This window comes from Mus musculus, chromosome 2, assembly GCF_000001635.26.
Source record: "Mus musculus strain C57BL/6J chromosome 2, GRCm38.p6 C57BL/6J".
NCBI classification, from domain to species: domain Eukaryota; kingdom Metazoa; phylum Chordata; class Mammalia; order Rodentia; family Muridae; genus Mus; species Mus musculus.
The window spans coordinates 146,209,341-146,225,797 of record NC_000068.7 but is presented as its reverse complement, the minus strand read 5'-3'; the positions used below and the strand labels follow the sequence as shown (position 1 = coordinate 146,225,797).

The following is a 16,457-nucleotide window of genomic DNA, read 5'->3' as shown; positions in this document are numbered from 1 at the left end:
TCTTCTAGGGAGATCAGCATAAATCTCTTGTGTCTCTTTGGAACCCTAATGAGCATTAGGGGGAAAAAAAAAAGCAGGAGAGTGACACAAAATCCAGAGCACACTGGTTTGTGCAGTGTGGTTCTGCTCCTTAATCGCACTTTCCAGAATACTGTGGGTGATCAACAGAACCCTTCTTCAAAGAGCTGAGTGACAAATAACGGAAAACATTGTAATTGCCTATTATTAAATTTAATACCCCAAACAGATGGTGTTCACTCCCTCGCCCCTGCTCCTGCGCCCAGTGGTTGGCTTACCTGACTGGAAACTTATTTTAGAGCCCTCTCTCCAAACCCAGTCGCTAAACTTGTGTTACATCCATATATACAGTTTCTGCCTTCTCCTACTTGGCCCTTTAGAATAATTAAAATTCTCCCCCACTATATTTGAGGAATGGCTATGACCAAATTACAGACAATGGAAGGATATGCTAAAGAAAAGTGGTGCCCTGTATCTGCTGTGCAGAGGGCAGTTTCTTTTGATTTCTTAGGCACACCTGAAAGAATGCTTATGTATGGCTGGCTCTCACTCACTATCTAGTACATTTCTGTCAGAAAGGGCAGAATCTAAGACATACAGGTTCAGCTGTGAAAAATCCCCGATTCTTGTGAGAGAGGAGGAATTTTCCTAACCATCGGAAGAAGGGTGCTTTTAAGAAACCACTAAAAAACACCATTTAAAATCTATTTTAGATCCTCCTTGGAGGGAACTACTTGATGCTGAAATAAGACCACAATATTTTGACTTTGAAAATATTTTATTTGAATAGTAAATATTTATACAGTTGAAACAGTTCTATCGAAGCTTTCTATAAATAGCTAACAATTAAGAAAATAATGTATGTAGAAAAGAGATTGCATTTAAAAGTAAGAGCTGTCGGTTGTACAAGGGCCTTGGGGCCCCTCAAGCAGAATAAAATGGTATGTTGTCTGTAATTCCCTCGATAGATAGAAAAGTTAAAACTTTCAGCAGACCCCTCTAGAAAAAACGATTCTTTCCTAAAATGCACAGTGAAATGTCAAAAGTGGCAGGGGGAAAGCTCAGAGAGAGAGAGAGAGAGAGAGAGAGAGAGAGAGAGAGAGAGAGAGAAAGAGAGAGAGAGAGAGAGAATCTGCAATCAAATAATATCATAATCTTCATAATTAATATAAATAAATAAAGAATAAATAACAATTGTGCATCAATCAACATATACATGTCAAAGGAACTCAATAGCCCTACCTCAACAAAGATGATTAAACCAAAAGTCTTCCGGGATATACTGAGGCAGTTACTACAGCATCTCGTTAGAACTCCTCCCACCCCCAAAAAACAATCCCCAACAGACAACAGGTCAAGGCATTTGTGGCTATACTAAAGAAAACTCTTTTTTAAGCAATTTGATTTGTTCACATACAAAAAGGTAAAGCCAGACTCCAGCAGTTCACAAGCCATAATAAAGCTAATCGTGTGGGAAGTTCAATTTACAGCCTGTGAAATATAAAGGCATTTTATTCCTCAAGATTCACCCAAAACAACCCGTACGCTACAGACATAGAGAGCAGAGATTGGTAGGCAGAGCAAACCGCATTTTCTAGACCATGAACACAGCGAATACTAGCAAGAAAAACAGCTTTGCCCCTCAAAAGGAGGCGTCCAACCACGAGACAAACGTATACAGCATTTTTTTCCTCCCCTGTACAGAAAGAGACGGACTCCTGTTGCGCCATGGGGCTTGGGGGGGGGGGCACAACGCAAAGGGGTTGGGGTCCAAAGGAGTCACAGCGAGAAGACCAGGTGGTCATGCTCCACCGAAGCGAAGCGAAGAGGACACTTTCACCCTGGAATGGGAGTAGGGGACCCCCAGATCAGGCATGGGGGGCGCTCTCTCTTTGTGGGTCTCCGAGTGAAGGCACAGTTCTGGGGGCCCCCGGACCGAGGGCGCACTCTAGCAGGCCGGACGCACAGGCACCTGAAGGAGGATCACCTGTCTATTCTCAGACGGGTGGCACTTGTTGATGTGCCGGGTCAGGCCCGGGGAGCTGTAGAAGGTGGCCGGGCAGTACTTGCAGGGGAACACCTGGGCAGCGTGCAGCAGGCGCAGGTGGCGCTCCTGGGCGCCCTTGCTGGGGAAGGTCTCCCCGCACACTGGGCACAGGTGGCACTGGGCGGTCGCACTCAGGCCCAGCACGCCGGCCGCCTCGCCGTCGCCCGAGGCCTCCTGGGGCGCCTTTTCGTCGGGCCCCGCGTAGAAAGCCAGGATGTCCTCGGCGGGGGGTGGCGGCGGCGGCGGGGGCGGGGGCGCGCCTTTGGCCTGCAGCGCCTGGTGATGTGCCAGCAGGTGCTTGCGCAGATAGGCCTGGCGACGGAACTTCTTGGCGCAGTGGTGGCACTCGTAGAGCCCGTCCTCGGAGCCTGACTCGGATACGCCGCCAGGGCTCGGCGTGTCCCGATCGCTGCTGCCGCCGCCCGCAGCCTCGCGCGCCTCCGCCCTGGTGGCGGCTTCTGGCTCTGGCGCGCGGGCCGCCGCGGGCACCGGCCGTGGTTTGTGCCAGCGGCGGTGCGAGGCCAGGTTGGCCGGGCAGCTGAAGACCTTGGCGCACTCTGGGCAGCGGTACTCCACGCGCACGATGCGCGAGCACTTGTGCTGCGCCAGCGCGAACGGGTCAGCGTACTCCTCCTTGCACAGCTGGCAGATGAACTCGCCCAGGGGTCGGGTCGCGCCCCCCGCGCGACCCCGCGGCGCCTCCACCGGGCCCTCCTTGATCTTGAGCCCCAGAACCGGCGACGTGGTCACCTCGTCCTCGAAGTGCAGCTTGCGGATGGCCTTCGGCTTTTTGGCGCTCGGGGCCTTGGCTGCCTTGGCGGGCGGCTCTGTAGCGACAGCGGCGGGGGGCGCCGGTCGCTTGCCCGGGGGCCGCAGGGCCGCGGCGGGGGACAGTGGAGGACCGGTCCCAGGACCCCGGGCCGCCTCGGCGCCGGCGGAGAACGCAGTGCCCATCTTGAGCTCGGCGGGAGCGAAGAGCAGCGCGTCTCCGCCGCAGGTGCCGCCGCCGCCGCCGCCAGCGCCGTTGGCGCCGCTGCCTCCCCCTGCGAGCAGCGCGGCGGGCGTGGGGAAGGACTCAGCGGACACCGGCGAGCCCAGGTTGAAGCTGCGCTCGAAGTACTTGTGCTTCTCGTGCTCGCGGCTCACCGGCCGCGTGGGACTGTAGAGAGGCGCCGGGTGCGCAGCCTCGGGGTTGCCGAAGTGCGCGGCCCGCGGGCCTGGCGGGGGTGGCGGCGGCGGGCCTGGCGCGCAGGCGAGCGCGGCGGCGAGCGCAGCATGGGCGCGCTCCGCGAGCGCCGGCGGCGGAGGTGGCGGCAGCGGCCCGGGGCTGGGCACCGGGGGCTCGGCGCGGGCGCCCCCGCAGCCGGGTGACAGCAGCAGCGCCCGGTCACTGTCCTCGCCGCCGCGGACCCGGTAGGACACGGGCGTGGACTTCTTGCTGCGCTTCACCAGAAACCCGCGGGGCATGTTGGCGCGGTGAAAAGGGCGACGCACTGGTTGGGTCCCACCTCCGTGCTCGGCCCTGGCGGCCCTCAGTGACCCCAGCCCATCGCCTGCACGCGGCGGCTTCGGGACTCCCGCAGTGCCCGCGGCTGCTGGCCCGGCTCTGCGCTCCGCACGCGCGTCCCTGTCCCCGGGCCCGGGCGCCGCTCCCTTTTAACGGGGGGAGGGGGCCATTGTTCTCGCCTCCCGCTTCCCCCAGAGCCAATCAGAGCGTCCGCAGCTCCTCCGCCGACGAGGGCGGGAGGGCGACGGAGCGGCAAAAAAGGGGCCGGGACTCGAGGGTCGCCCGGTAGGTGCGGCAGATGTACCTGAGGGCGCGGGGCCCCAGCGCGCGCCCCTCGGCCGCCCCGCCCCGCCCCGCCCCGCCGCGCCCGGCGCCGCCGCCCCGCCTGGCCCAGGCACACGCCCGGCCCCGCCTCCCTTCACGGTCTGCTGCTCCTCTATGGGGAGGCGCACGTGCCTGGGCTTTGTGTGTCTCCTCCGGGGGGCGCGGAGCCGCCAAATGGGCCCGTCCATCAGCACGACAATGTGCGCCCCCCTCCCGCGCGAGGATTACCCGCGGGTCGCGAGCTAAATAGCAACAAAGGAGAAGAATGGCCCCAAATATGTCAGGAGGGTTCAATCCGCGAGCCGGAGCCCAGGGGGAAATTGGGCGCGCTGATGGGGTGGGGGCAGGGGCGACCCGAGGGCCGCGGCTGCTGCGGGAGAAGGGCGCGGGAGCTCCGCGCGTCGTATGGAAAATCATCGGCAAGGGGAACGCGCAACTCAACTCCGGACAGCCAGTGGCCCGACCGTGCTCTGGCCGCGGGAACCCGGGCTTCAGAGAGTAAACACGTTGAGCCAGCGGGCTTCGGCGGAGCGCCGGGTCTGGGCTCACGGGCTCAACCTGCCGGCGGGCCTCGAAAGCTTCTCTCGAGTTGGAGAAACTGTTGGCATAGCACGTTTTCGATCGCCCTCGGATGCGAGGCTGCATCCCTGGCCTGCTGGCTGGCTTCCAAAAGGAACTTGAATATCTGAAGTTACGTTCCTTTCCCTAATATGCCTGAAGCCGGAGGATTGGCATCTTTGCCAGGGTCGGACCCAGGCTTCAGGAGCCTCCTCGCTGTCCAGGGCGTAGGCAACGCCTGTGGAGTTGACCCAAGTGGGCCACGCACGGTGAAGTTGGTTTTCACCCTCTGCGCAGCCTCATGCATTTTCATTCTGAGCGGGCATTTTGTCTGTGGGTTGACATCAGATGCTAAATCAAGGGCTCCAATCAAGGCGCTGCGGAATAAAGCAACCGCCTGTCTGGGCGCGGGGGCCCCCCCCCCCCGGAGTCGTGCCCCCTTCACCTTTGTGAAGGAAATTAACCTCCCGCTATTGAGCGCGGGTCGCGGCCAATCTGGACGCAAAAGAGACGCGTGCTGCCGGGGGTGTGGGGAGGTGGGGGTGGCCAATCTGTCCTCAGAGGGAGCCTGCAGCCTGAGAGGACCAGCCGCTTCCTCCCGTGCCACTGGCAAGAGACAACAACGAAGGACACCCCTGGTACACACACGCCACACTAGACGCCAGATTTGGACCCAGACCCGGCAACTTGTCTAGGGATCTCTTCCCTGCTAATGGCTGAGAAAACACAGAAGGTTCTTTTCTTGGGGAAAGAAGTAGATCCCTAAGAAGCCCCTCACCAGGGAACAAATAGCCAAGACGCATCAAATGTCATAGCTGTAGAGAAAATGTCACTTTACTCAAAGTGAGAGAAACATTTTTTCCCTCTTGAAGTGAGCCTAGATTTTTGCTGAGTTTGACTTAGATTAAATTCCACTGAAGGCATTTAATCGTTTTGGGGTTTCCCTCTGAAAATACCCTGGCTTGGAAATTAAATAGTGGTTTTGGTTTTTTGTTTGTTTTTTGTTTTTTCAACAGAATCCACTTGAGTAGTACATTGTAATGGGGACAGTTGTCAAGGTGAGTTAACTCAGAGGAAAGAAATCTTATGATTTTATATCCATGATTTTTTTTAAAACCACCAACTGAAGAGAGAAAAATATATAAAGTGTTGTAATGGTTGCTAGTCTTTATAAAGTTAGAAATACTAAAATGAGTTACAATCCATTAATATTTCGATCTGGAAATAACTGTTATTTCTTTGCTCTTTTGAGCGCTGATTAATACTGCTGATGAAATTAGAAGAGAGAGGGAGATTCCGAGACAGCTTTGGCCAATTTTATTTCCTAATCACGAATCCCATCTGGGTTGTGGAATAATGGGGCGGGGCTCGACGGGCTACCCCCATCAGGATATTTAGTCTTGCGTATGTAACACTCTTTTTATTCAAAAGGCTGCCGGAAGAGTTCGTCGCCTAGTGAGTTCTTACAAGCAAACAAAAAAAAATCCACTAATAACTGTAAAGAAGGTGTGTATGTGTGTTGAATTTGTGGGGGTGCATATGACCAACAATTGAAAAAAAAACAAATAATAAAATAAAGATAAAAAAACCTTGCTCGAGGGAATTCAAACAGAGCTCTTGATTTAGTCAAGGAAATCTATTCAGTGAATCTATTCGTGGAAGATATTCAGTGAATATTTTCCACGCCTGTACAGTTAAAATAAATGGAAGCTTAGAAAGTCCTGGAACACTTAGGCTGCGCATTCGGACACGTGCTCACACCAGCCATCCTTCAGCGGGTGCAGTCCAGTAGCACCAGTGGTGGTAGGTATGCAGGATTTTCTCAGAACTTGGCTGCCTGCAGGGACCGGAACACCTACTCCTGCGAAGTGTCTTCCCCTGAGAAGAGCAAAGCTCACCCACGGCCTGCATGTCCACACTGCGATTTAGAATAATGCCTCCGCCTTAACGGGAGTTAGTGGGAGGCTGGGCTCCCAAGTGTCCCAAGTGGACACCAAAGCAAGGACTCCTTTCCCTTCATGGACGCGTCCCTGTCCCCTGGGCCTCTCCGATTCTTGTCCTTGCTGAATGGGAGGTGGGTACCAGCTTTTAAGGCTGCAGAGCCGGAGGCGGGCTGTGCTCGCTCCCATCATCTATCCCTATGGATGCAGCTGCGGTCCCGGGCAAGCATCGGGACACACTGTGACCACCAGCACTGCTCCGAAAGTTGAGACCACTGAGAGTTTCTAGAACTTGGGTGTTTAGGTATTGAGTACAATCTGAGGATTTAGCCGTGGCTTTAGAGCTGTGCTAACAGCTTTTGACCACTCAAGAAGGAGGAGACCCACAGGTCGGGGGTCTCAGTCCTCTGCCGTGCAGGGAGAGTTTCTGGAGACACCAGGTGTGTGTGTGTGTGTGTGTGTGTGTGTGTGTGTGTGTGTGTGTGTGTGTGTGTGTGTGTGTGTGTGTGTGTGTGTGATGGTGAGTGTCCCTAGTATTCTCTCTGTGGCTCTGCTTCAGCCTGCTCTCTTGATTTAACAGAAGCTCCCAACCATGGCCCACAGGACACGACTCGAAGGCACTGCGCCTCACTGTCCCTTGCCCACCGCCAGGTCCTGGAGGACCCAGAGTGCAGAAGCTTTGTGTTTGCAGGAATGAAGGGCTGTCTTGTCAGTCTCAGGAGCACGCGAGAGACACGCGCAGGCGGAATGCCGCCGCCCCTCCGGCCCAGTCCGGCCTCTGGGCACCTTCCGGGCCTCCCCGCCCCATGGGCCGCTGCCTTTGTTCGGCACATTAGCATAAAGCTGCCACGGATCTCCCGTTTAAATAATTCCACACAAAAGGAGAGTGCATGAAAGAAATCGAACAAGGGTGAAGCCGCGAGGCCGCGCTGGGCGCCGGGCGCGGGAGGGACGCGCTCGAGTGTCCCCTCCCCTCTAGAGCCCAGGGCCCCCGCAATCTGCCGCGCGCCCATTATGAGGCCACCGCTTTTATCCACCCTCCCTACACACCAGTGAACCGTCGGGCCACCGCACACTCATTGGAATGCCCTTAGGGCTGTTTGTTTTTGCATTGGATAGGGACTGGAAGGGAGGACTTGGGGTGGTTGGACCTAGGGCTGGCTGCAAGAGGGGCGGCGTTTGCCAAGCAAGAATGTGGGAATGTCTCAACTAGAGCGTTTGGACAAGAATAGCGCGGGACAGCACTGTCGGAGCCTGGATGACAATGAGCCTGGATGCAGAGTCGACTCACCCCCCCCCCCCGTTTCCCGTGCCCCCGTGTCTGAAAATGAACCTACAGAAGCGGAGCAAAACTCTGGCGACCCCACTGCCAACACCCCACACCCTCTGGGAGCCTAAGGGACACTTTGGGCCTGGGCCTGCTTTTGCTCTTGGGTCAGGCCCTTTCTCACAGCTTATCCTTGTAGTTTGCTTCGATCCCTCTCCCATTTGAAACAGTTTCCACCCTTTCTCCGACCTCCTTCAACTGTTATCCCTCCCTCCTTCCTTCCTTCCTTCCTGGCATTCTTTCCCCATCTCCCCACCCCGTGCATCCCTTCTCATAAGGCAGGTCTTCCTCTCTCTCTTCCTCTCCACCTCTCTCCTGGTTCTCTTCCTCACTCCCAGGACACCCTACCCCACCCCCACCTCAGACTGTCCCCATCTCTCCCAGCCCCTTCTGCCTGAGTGTTTCTCCAAAGCCTTCCCCCTTTCCCATCACTGTCCTTCCTCCATCCACAGTCTTCCTCTGTCCCCTCCTCCTCCTCTACCCTCTTCCACTCTTCTCTTTTCCCCACCCTCGATCTTCCCCCACTCCTTGCTCCTCCACCCCCACCCCCAAACAGGCCAACGTGTGTTATTTTATTTGTCTAGAGAGAGCCTATTTGTTCAGTGATGTGTGGCCTCCTGGTCGCCTGCTTTAATGGGGGACGCGGAGGCTGGGTTTCTGTGAACATTAGCATACAGCTGCCGGGCTCCCGCCCCGGCCCCGCGCTTACTTTATGCCGGCCTTATCTTCACTTCTCTCAGCCAGAAAACAATCAACAGCTCCTCACACACGCGACTTTCCAGCCCTGGCCTGGCCCTGCTAAGACAGGCTCACCCAATTGCATTCTGTCTTCTCCCTCTCCTCTCTCTCTCTCCCTCTCCCTCTCCCTCTCCCTCTCCCTCTCCCTCTCCCTCTCCCTCTCCCTCTCCCTCTCCCTCTCCCTCTCCCTCTCCCTCTCCCTCTCCCTCTCTCTCTCCCTCCCTCCCTCCCTCCCTCCCTTTCTCCCCCCTTTAAGGGTAAATATTGATTGCCTGATTTTAATCCTCCAAACATATTCTCTCTCTCTCTCTCTCTCTCTCTCTCTCTCTCTCTCTCTCTCTCTCTCTCTCTCTCTCTCTCTCTCTCTCTCTCTCTCCTGTGATATTTGAGTGCGATAAAACCAAAAGGAAGGAGCCATCTGTGGCAAGGAGGAAGCTACATTTCTTATTTAAGAACTGACATCTGCGAGAAAAACATTAGAGGCATCTGTGAAGCAGTGTTTGGAAATTTAACTTTGGCGTTCCGCTTCACAATATTCTTTGGTTACAAACAATAGAATCCCCAGATCAGGTGAGGACCCTGAGATGTTCCCTTTGCATCTTTAGTGTGAGCTCTATCATCCAGAGTCCTTCCTGTGCCAGTTTCAGGCTGTGAGGGCTTCGTTTCTTAGGAAACTTGTTCTTAACGACTGCACATATATTCGAAACCCCCCTAGATTCAGGAACTTGCTTTCTAAGAGCGGGACAAGGCTTGAAATGTCACCTGACACCCTCTGTAGGCCACGATATGCTTCAGATATTCTCACACCTGTTGTGATGCCCACAGCTACCTTTTTAAAGGCAGCAAAGAAAACACTGCAGTTAGCAGATTTATGCAGGGACTTGCTGTTAAGGTTAATGTAGTCCTCTGGGGTCACTTTTGTGTAACTAGAGGCTTTATCATGGTAATAGTTGCTCACAAAAGTCATAACTGTTAAACCAGCTCCCTGACTTTGTTCTGTAACCTCTAGCCCAGCGTCCCAGGGCCTGGCACCCAAATGCTCTACATTTGCTGATGAGTTTGACCCAGGACGTCTCAGGAAAGGGACAAGGGAAGGAAGAGTGTCTGGTGCCTGAGCTGACACCCCTGAAATATGTGCTGGGTGTGAATTCTGAAGCATGGGCCAGCAGCGATTGGTTGGGCCGCATTCAAGTGCTAGTCTGTAGCAGCTGGGCCACCGCTGCCCTCCCATCACAGTCCCACGTTTGTGTAAAGCCCATGTGTAAAGGCACGAGTGACATTGACTTGCTTTTATCTGGTGCAGAAAAGACAGTGTCCTGGAACAAGTTTGTTGTGAGAAATGTCAAACAACCTGGTTGCTCTAAGTGCTCAGAAAGCTTGTGGCAGAGCGCGTAGACTTCTGGTTCCCCACCTCCCTGCCCACTTTGCCTTGTGGGGTGGGTGGGTGGGGGGTGCTGGGAGAATCTTGCCTTTGTGTGGGTGAGTGGGAAGGTGGGGGTGATAAAACCCATACTTGTGTTCATAAAAAACAATTTCAAGCCCTACTGTGGGTCGGTTGTGCCGCACTGCTTCTGTTTGTGCCTGAGTCCATATGCTTTGGGGGTGGGCAATTAAAACTTGCTTTAATTAGAAGAGAAAAGAAGGCTCCTTCCTTCCTTCCTTCCTTCCTTCCTTCCTTTCTTTTTTTTTTTTTTTCTTCTTTCTTCTTTAGATGGTTTCACTTTGCAGCCCAGACTGGCCTCAGACTCACTATATAATATAGATCACTGCTTTTGAATTCATAGCGATCCTTCTGTCTCCGCTCTGCTAGGGCTGAAGGAAAGGGAAAATGTCTGGTCTACACTGGGCATTTGAGGAACCAGTCCTGCCCTACCTCACTCCTCCAGAGAGCAGTGTCAAACAATATGAACTAGAGTAATGTCCCTCTTCATTTCAGAATTTGAGATCTGTATATTAATTTCCTGGTCTTCTATTTTTTTCTTAGCCTTTGTGTTCATGGTCAGCAAAATGAATACAAACAAACAAACAAACAAACAGGAAGGCTCTGAAAGTAGCCTCCTTGGTTTCAAAAGGTCAGGTAGGTTCCACCTGCTCCTCCTGAAGGGGGATTACAGATTTAATTTCTCCTTCTCTGTTTACCAATTTCCCATTCTGGCACATAATTTTCTTTTTATATCACCCACTATTAATCGGCACACATAGGGTTAATGGAACTGGCAGCAGAACATTCCGGGAAATCGAACAGAATCACACACAAGGTTAAAACAAAAACAAAAACAACAACAACAACAAAACAAAACAAGTTTTGCTTTGTAGGAGCTCTTTTTATCGCTAGAGTGGCTTATTCTGCTCTGAACATGCCTGTTTGTAAAGTTCCCTGGCTTAGCAGGGCCACACAGCCTAGCGCCACCTACTGGAATACACGGAAAACACGGGAGGAAAAAAGGGTATAATAGTGGGGGATGGGGGTTGGGGTGTTCTGTCAGCACTTGGCTGACAGAGAGTGGAAGTGATGCCAGCGGGGGGTGGGGCGCTGGCTACAGCTAAATGATGCCTGGCCATGCGTACATGGGCAGGTGGTACTGGTTGTAATGAAGGTAATCTAGGATGCTCTTCTCCAGCAGGCTTTTGTAGATGGAATCCTCAAAAACCCTTTGGAGGTATTTCTGGGGCTTCTCATTCAGGTTTATTTCTTCCTCCTCTAACCGGTAGGCTATCTCCTCCATGGTAGGCTTGTCTTCCTCCTGTGAATGCAGTTAAGAGACCAGAGTCAGAACTTCCTGCCACTCACTGTGGGGCAGAGGCAGCTCCCCAAGGGAGCTTTGTCTAGCTTTGTAGAAATTCTTCATAAAGGTGATGTCTTAGTCAGGGTTTCTATTCCTGCACAAACATCACGACCAAGAAGCAAGTTGGGGAGGAAAGGGTTTATTCAGCTTACACTTCCACATTGCTGTTGATCACCAAAGGAAGTCAGGACTGGAACTCAAGCAGGTCAGGAGGCAGGAGCTGATGCAAAGGCCATGGAGGGATGTTCCTTATTGGCTTGCTTCCCCTGGCTTGCTCAGCTTGCTCTCTTATAGAACCCAAGACTTCCAGCCCAGGGATGGTCCCACCCACAAGGGGCCCTCCCCCATTTATGACTATAAATGGGTTCTATTTGATCATCATGGAACAGTGAACTGGATCTTACAGCTGGATCTCATGGAGGCATTTTTCTCAACTGAAGCTCCTTTCCCTGTGATAACTCCAGCCTGTGTCAAGTTGGCATACAAAACCAGCCAGAGCAGGTGACAAAACACACACACTGCACAGTTATTCTTATCATTTCCAGTGGACAGTTAAGTACACTCACAGTGTTGCGCAACTGTCATCCCATCATCCACCTGTCTTCAGAGTTTGCATCGCAGATCACAGAAACTGTCTCTGCCAACAGGAATACACAGTCCTGAGCCCCGTCCACCCCCAGTCCCTGGCTCCTTCCTGGGGCAACTCAAGCAACTGCAGCCACACACTGTTTATGTTTTCCTGTAAGAATTCTATTTATCAGGTAGCCTGATTTTACCAAGGATAGTAATTATAAGTCCATTATGTTTGTTTGTTTTTCAGATAAAAATTATCTGCTTGCTTTAACATTTGGTCAAGAAACCTTCTAGGTGGTTTATTGCCTTGGATCTTGGCCAAGGGGTAGAGTTTAAGAACCTCAGACATTCTCAGCCCAAATTCTTATTAACATCCTTAAACACAGGACTCAGCAAGAATGAAGTAATTTGAGACTACACCTAATCCACAAAGTGTAGAGGTTTCTTACACATAGCAGGTGGTGAAGGTGCACGCCTTTAATCCCAGCACTTGGGAAGCAGAGGCAGGCACTTGTCTGCGAGTTTGAGGCCATCCTGGTCTACAGAACAAGTTCCAGGACAACCAAGGCTACACAGAGAAATCCTGTCTAAAAAAACCCAACCCAAATCAAACCAAACCAAAACACCGTTTGTTCCCAAACACACAAGTTGAAAACTGCACACACCTCCCCTGCACACCACTCAAATTCCCAGAGTGGTCCCTGCTGTGGGGTTTTGCCCATCTATAGCAGGTTTGTGACTAAGGATTTTGAGCTGGTGTGCTCTTGCCAGCACGGTGACAGTGACTACTGATCCCTCAAACCAAAGTCACAGTGTATTTACACCGACTTCCAAATAGAAATAATCATAATCATAATAATTAATAGTAATAGTTATTTGTGAGGTCCTACTGTACCATCACAGATGGAGGGCTCACACTGAGTGGAGGGACGTTATCACCTGGCTGTTTAAGCAAGACAGGACCAGGTTGGGGAGATTATAAACACAGAGTTTAGAACAGTCGGGGCAAGGCACAGAAACTGAGACTGAACGCTGAACAGTGGGTTGGGGAGAGGCAACGGATGCTCGGACCTAAGAGACGGAGCCGGAAGCATTAAGGTGCCTGCACAGCCCGTGGATATAATCTGTTGTCTACATGAAGCTGGCTCTTTCTTCAGTTGTTCTGGGGGGGGGGAGCTTCTATTTGATCATCATGGAACACTGAACTGACAGAAAGTGGGGCTTGTTACTGCACAAGGCTGCTCTACAGTGGGGAGGGCCGTAGCACCTGTGGTCTTTTCCCCTCACCCTCTGCGTACCTGCCTCAGGCTCATCTCAAAGTGTTCCATGTCCTGTGTAACCTATTGTGTCTGGCTTCTTTCACTTAGCATAATGTCTTGGCTTTTTCTAGTCTTCTGAACATTCCCTTGTTTTTAAATTTTATTTTTAACTCACGACAAGTGTATATTCATGGGGCACCGTGTGATGTTATGATGCACATATGCACTATGAGATGCAGAGGCCACGTGGCATATCCAACGCCATCTACACTCACCACCTCTGTGCTGAGAACATTTAAAACCCACCCTCATGACAAACTTGAAACAACTGGGCATTTCTATCAGTGTCAGTTACCAGGCTGTATGATAGGTGACTAAAACTTACTCCTGTCAAGACAACATGCCTCTTTTCCCCATTCCCCCCGCCTAGCCAGCTGTCTACAACAACCACTCTAGGCTTGTGATGGTTTGTGGTGTGGCCTTGTTGGAACAGGTGTGACCTGGTTGGAGTAGGTGTGTCACTGTGGGTGTGGGCTTAAGACCCTCACCCTAGTTGCCTGGAAGTCAGTCTTCCACTAGCAGCCTTTGGATGAAGACGTAGAACTCTCAGCTCTGCCTGCACCATGCCTGCCTGGATGCTGCCATGCTCCCACCTTGATGATAATGGACTGAACCTCTGAACCTGTAAGCCAGCCCCAATTAAATGTTGTTTTTTATAAGACTTGCCTTAGTCATGGTGTCTGTTCACAGCAGTAAAACCCTAACTAAGACAAGGCTCTTTTCCTATGTTTGCCTTTACTGTGAGTTTATGCAAAACTTGGCTTCTTCCACTTCCTTCCAGGTCAATCCACATTGTTTCACAGAACAACTCTTTTTTTTTTTTTAAGGGCTGAATAGTTTTCCACCATGTGATATACATTCCAATGTATACACACCACATTCTCTTACTCCTTAAGCCACGGATGGGCAACTATGTAGGTCCTATATCTTGGCTATTGATGCTGCAGTGAACACGAGCCCTTAGGTACACTTTCCTCACACTAATTTCTTTATGAACTCCTCTTGAGATACACTCAGATGTGGAACTGCTGATTACATGGTGACTCTGCCTGTGTCCCCTATGCTGTTTTCCAGGATGGCCCTCACTTATGTCCCCACCAGCAGTGATTGTTCAACAGGTTTCTTTTGTCTGTGTCTTACCCAGTCTGATGTCTTACCTCTCAGCGTTTTTATAATAGACATTCTAACCCCGTCTGGTGGTAGCTTGCTGTGTTTTTAGTTTCAATCCTTGGTGGTGTTAACCATTTTTTTTCATGTTTATATGCTGATCATTTAATCTGTAGGTCTCCTTTTGACAAATGTCTGTTCAGGCCATTTCCCTATTTAAAAAGTTTAGCCATCTGTTTCTATTGTTAGTCTATTGACTGGGTTCCTCAAAGACTTTAGATATTAGCCCCCGTCCCACGTGTGACTGCAAATTCCTTTTTGACACCCGTGAGCCGTGTGAGCTCTGACACTTCTTTGTTGTAGGGAAGCTTTCCAGTTTGACATAGACCCACTTCTCTATTTCTGCTTTTTCTTGCCTGTGCTTGGGGCATATCTAGAAAATCCCTGCCTAGATTTCAAGAAGTCTTCCTCCTGTTTTCTTTGAGAGTTTCATGGTGTCTGTTTTATAAGTGTTCTGAGAAGTCTTCATTTTTGTTCTTTGGTGAATGTCTGATTTTCATACAGTCCTTATTGAAGACTCTGTCCTGTTGTCACTATATAGCACCTCTGTTTTTGTTTTTGTTTTTGTTTTTGTTTTTGTTTTTTAAAATCAGTTGACTAGGGAGCTGGAGAGATGGCTCAGGGGTTAAGAGTAGTGGCTGCTTTCCCAGAGGGCCAGAGTTTGATTCCCAGCACTGACATGGTGGCTGGCATGTCTGTAACTCCAGTTTTTTTTGGGGGGGAGGGGGGGTCTGATGACCTCTTCTGGCTGCTCTGTGAACTAAGCATGCAAATGTGCCCTGCTGATGTACATGCAAGGCAAAACACTCACTTGTGGGAAATAAAAATTTAAAAATGAACAAAACACCTAAAAATCAATTTACTAAATACATTGCATTCCTGTAAGAAGTTATCAAAAGAAAATTAAAAATTTTAAAAAGGAGTTCTCCCAGCAGATTAAAACCCCTTGGCTGTAAAAGCACGGGTACATTTCTGGGCTCTCCTTTTCCTACCCTGTTGGTCAGTGTATTTGTTTTTATTCTAGCATCGTGCTGTGTTGGCTACTGTAGCATTGACATGTATTTCAAAATTAGGTGGCACGGAGTTCCCACCTTTATTCCTCTTGTTTCTGCCATTCTGATCTTCTGTGGTTCCATATAAATAGTTTTTTTTTTTCCAGGGATAACACTGGATCTTGTGTAGCTTTGGGCAATGTTGAGAGGGTAACGGGTTTAATTCTCCTAAGGCGGGCAGGGTAATGTCCTATTTACTTCTGCCATCTTCAACTTCTTTATTTCACTTTGGCTTCAGTCTTAGGTGTCAGAAAGGCTGACTGGTGCTGGAAGGACATGAGGCCGAAGGGCCTCAGAGGGAACTGTGTGTTGGGATTCCCACACCTGCTTGTGCAGGAGGGGGTGGCCTTTCCTGGAGACATTTGCTGGTCAGGTCTGGGGCCACCAGAGTGTAGAGGCAGTACGGGTGTCACAATCCTCCCCTGAGGAGTATTACCTGCTCTTTAAGGTGGTAGCTCTCCAGAGAGTTACAGGACATGCCAGGGAGCCTCTGGTGGAGCTGCTGATTGGAAGGGACTAGAAGGTGGCTGGAGGCCTAGAGAGAGCCCTGGGGTCTATTGCAGTTGAAGCAGGAGACAGAACTCCAGACCTGAGGGCAGCTACTCTGATCAGTCTATTCCTGGCTGGGTTATTTTGGTTTTGTTACTGTTGTGGGGGTGGGAGCCTTGGAGGGATCATGTGCTCAATCACCAATATTTTATGCTTTTTAATTTTATTTTATGTCTACAGATTTTTTACGCCATTGGTTACATTTATTCTGAAAAAAAATTAATGCTATTGTAAACAAGATTGTTTTCTTAATCTCTTTTTCCATAAGATCATTGCTAGTGCTTTGCTTTTCTGTCCTGCTACTGACTGCTAATCAGATGGTTTTTCCTCCTCCTCCTCCTCCTCCTCCTCCTCCTCCTCCTCCTCCTCCTTCCTCTCTCTCTCTCTCTCTCTCTCTCTCTCTCTCTCTCTCTCTCTCTCTCTCTCTCTCTCTCTCTCCCTTCCCATGCACACATGCATGTGTGAGTGCATGCATGCATTCCTCTGTACACGAACGTTTCCCTCTCTCTCTCTCTCTGCGCATGTGCGCGCATGCGTGCATGATGTATCCGT

General features: G+C 51.2%; 2 protein-coding genes across 8 annotated transcripts in view; both read right to left on the bottom strand.

The window, feature by feature from the left end:
- Positions 1-777: 777 nt before the first annotated feature.
- Positions 778-3,801, bottom strand: Insm1 (insulinoma-associated 1). The gene has a single exon (NM_016889.3). The coding sequence runs from the start codon at positions 3,530-3,532 to the stop codon at positions 1,967-1,969; it is 1,566 nt and encodes a 521-aa protein (NP_058585.2). The 5' UTR covers positions 3,533-3,801; the 3' UTR covers positions 778-1,966.
- A 6,961-nt stretch (positions 3,802-10,762) lies between these two features.
- Cfap61 (cilia and flagella associated protein 61) overlaps positions 10,763-16,457 on the bottom strand; it is a 280,279-nt gene continuing 274,584 nt past the window's right edge. For 6 of the 7 annotated variants that reach the window (XM_030252249.1, XM_030252246.1, XM_030252245.1 and 3 more), the window contains one exon: positions 10,763-11,203. In XM_030252249.1, coding sequence (XP_030108109.1) covers positions 11,003-11,203 — 201 coding nt within the window. In that variant the 3' untranslated portion in view covers positions 10,763-11,002. The remainder of the gene's footprint in view (positions 11,204-16,457) is intronic. The other variant, NM_001369121.1, reaches the window with a different exon arrangement.

Bases quoted from the DNA above. Each gene is read 5' to 3' on its own strand.
- Insm1 (NM_016889.3), bottom strand. From the start codon at position 3,532: ATGCCCCGCGGGTTTCTGGTGAAGCGCAGCAAGAAGTCCACGCCCGTG.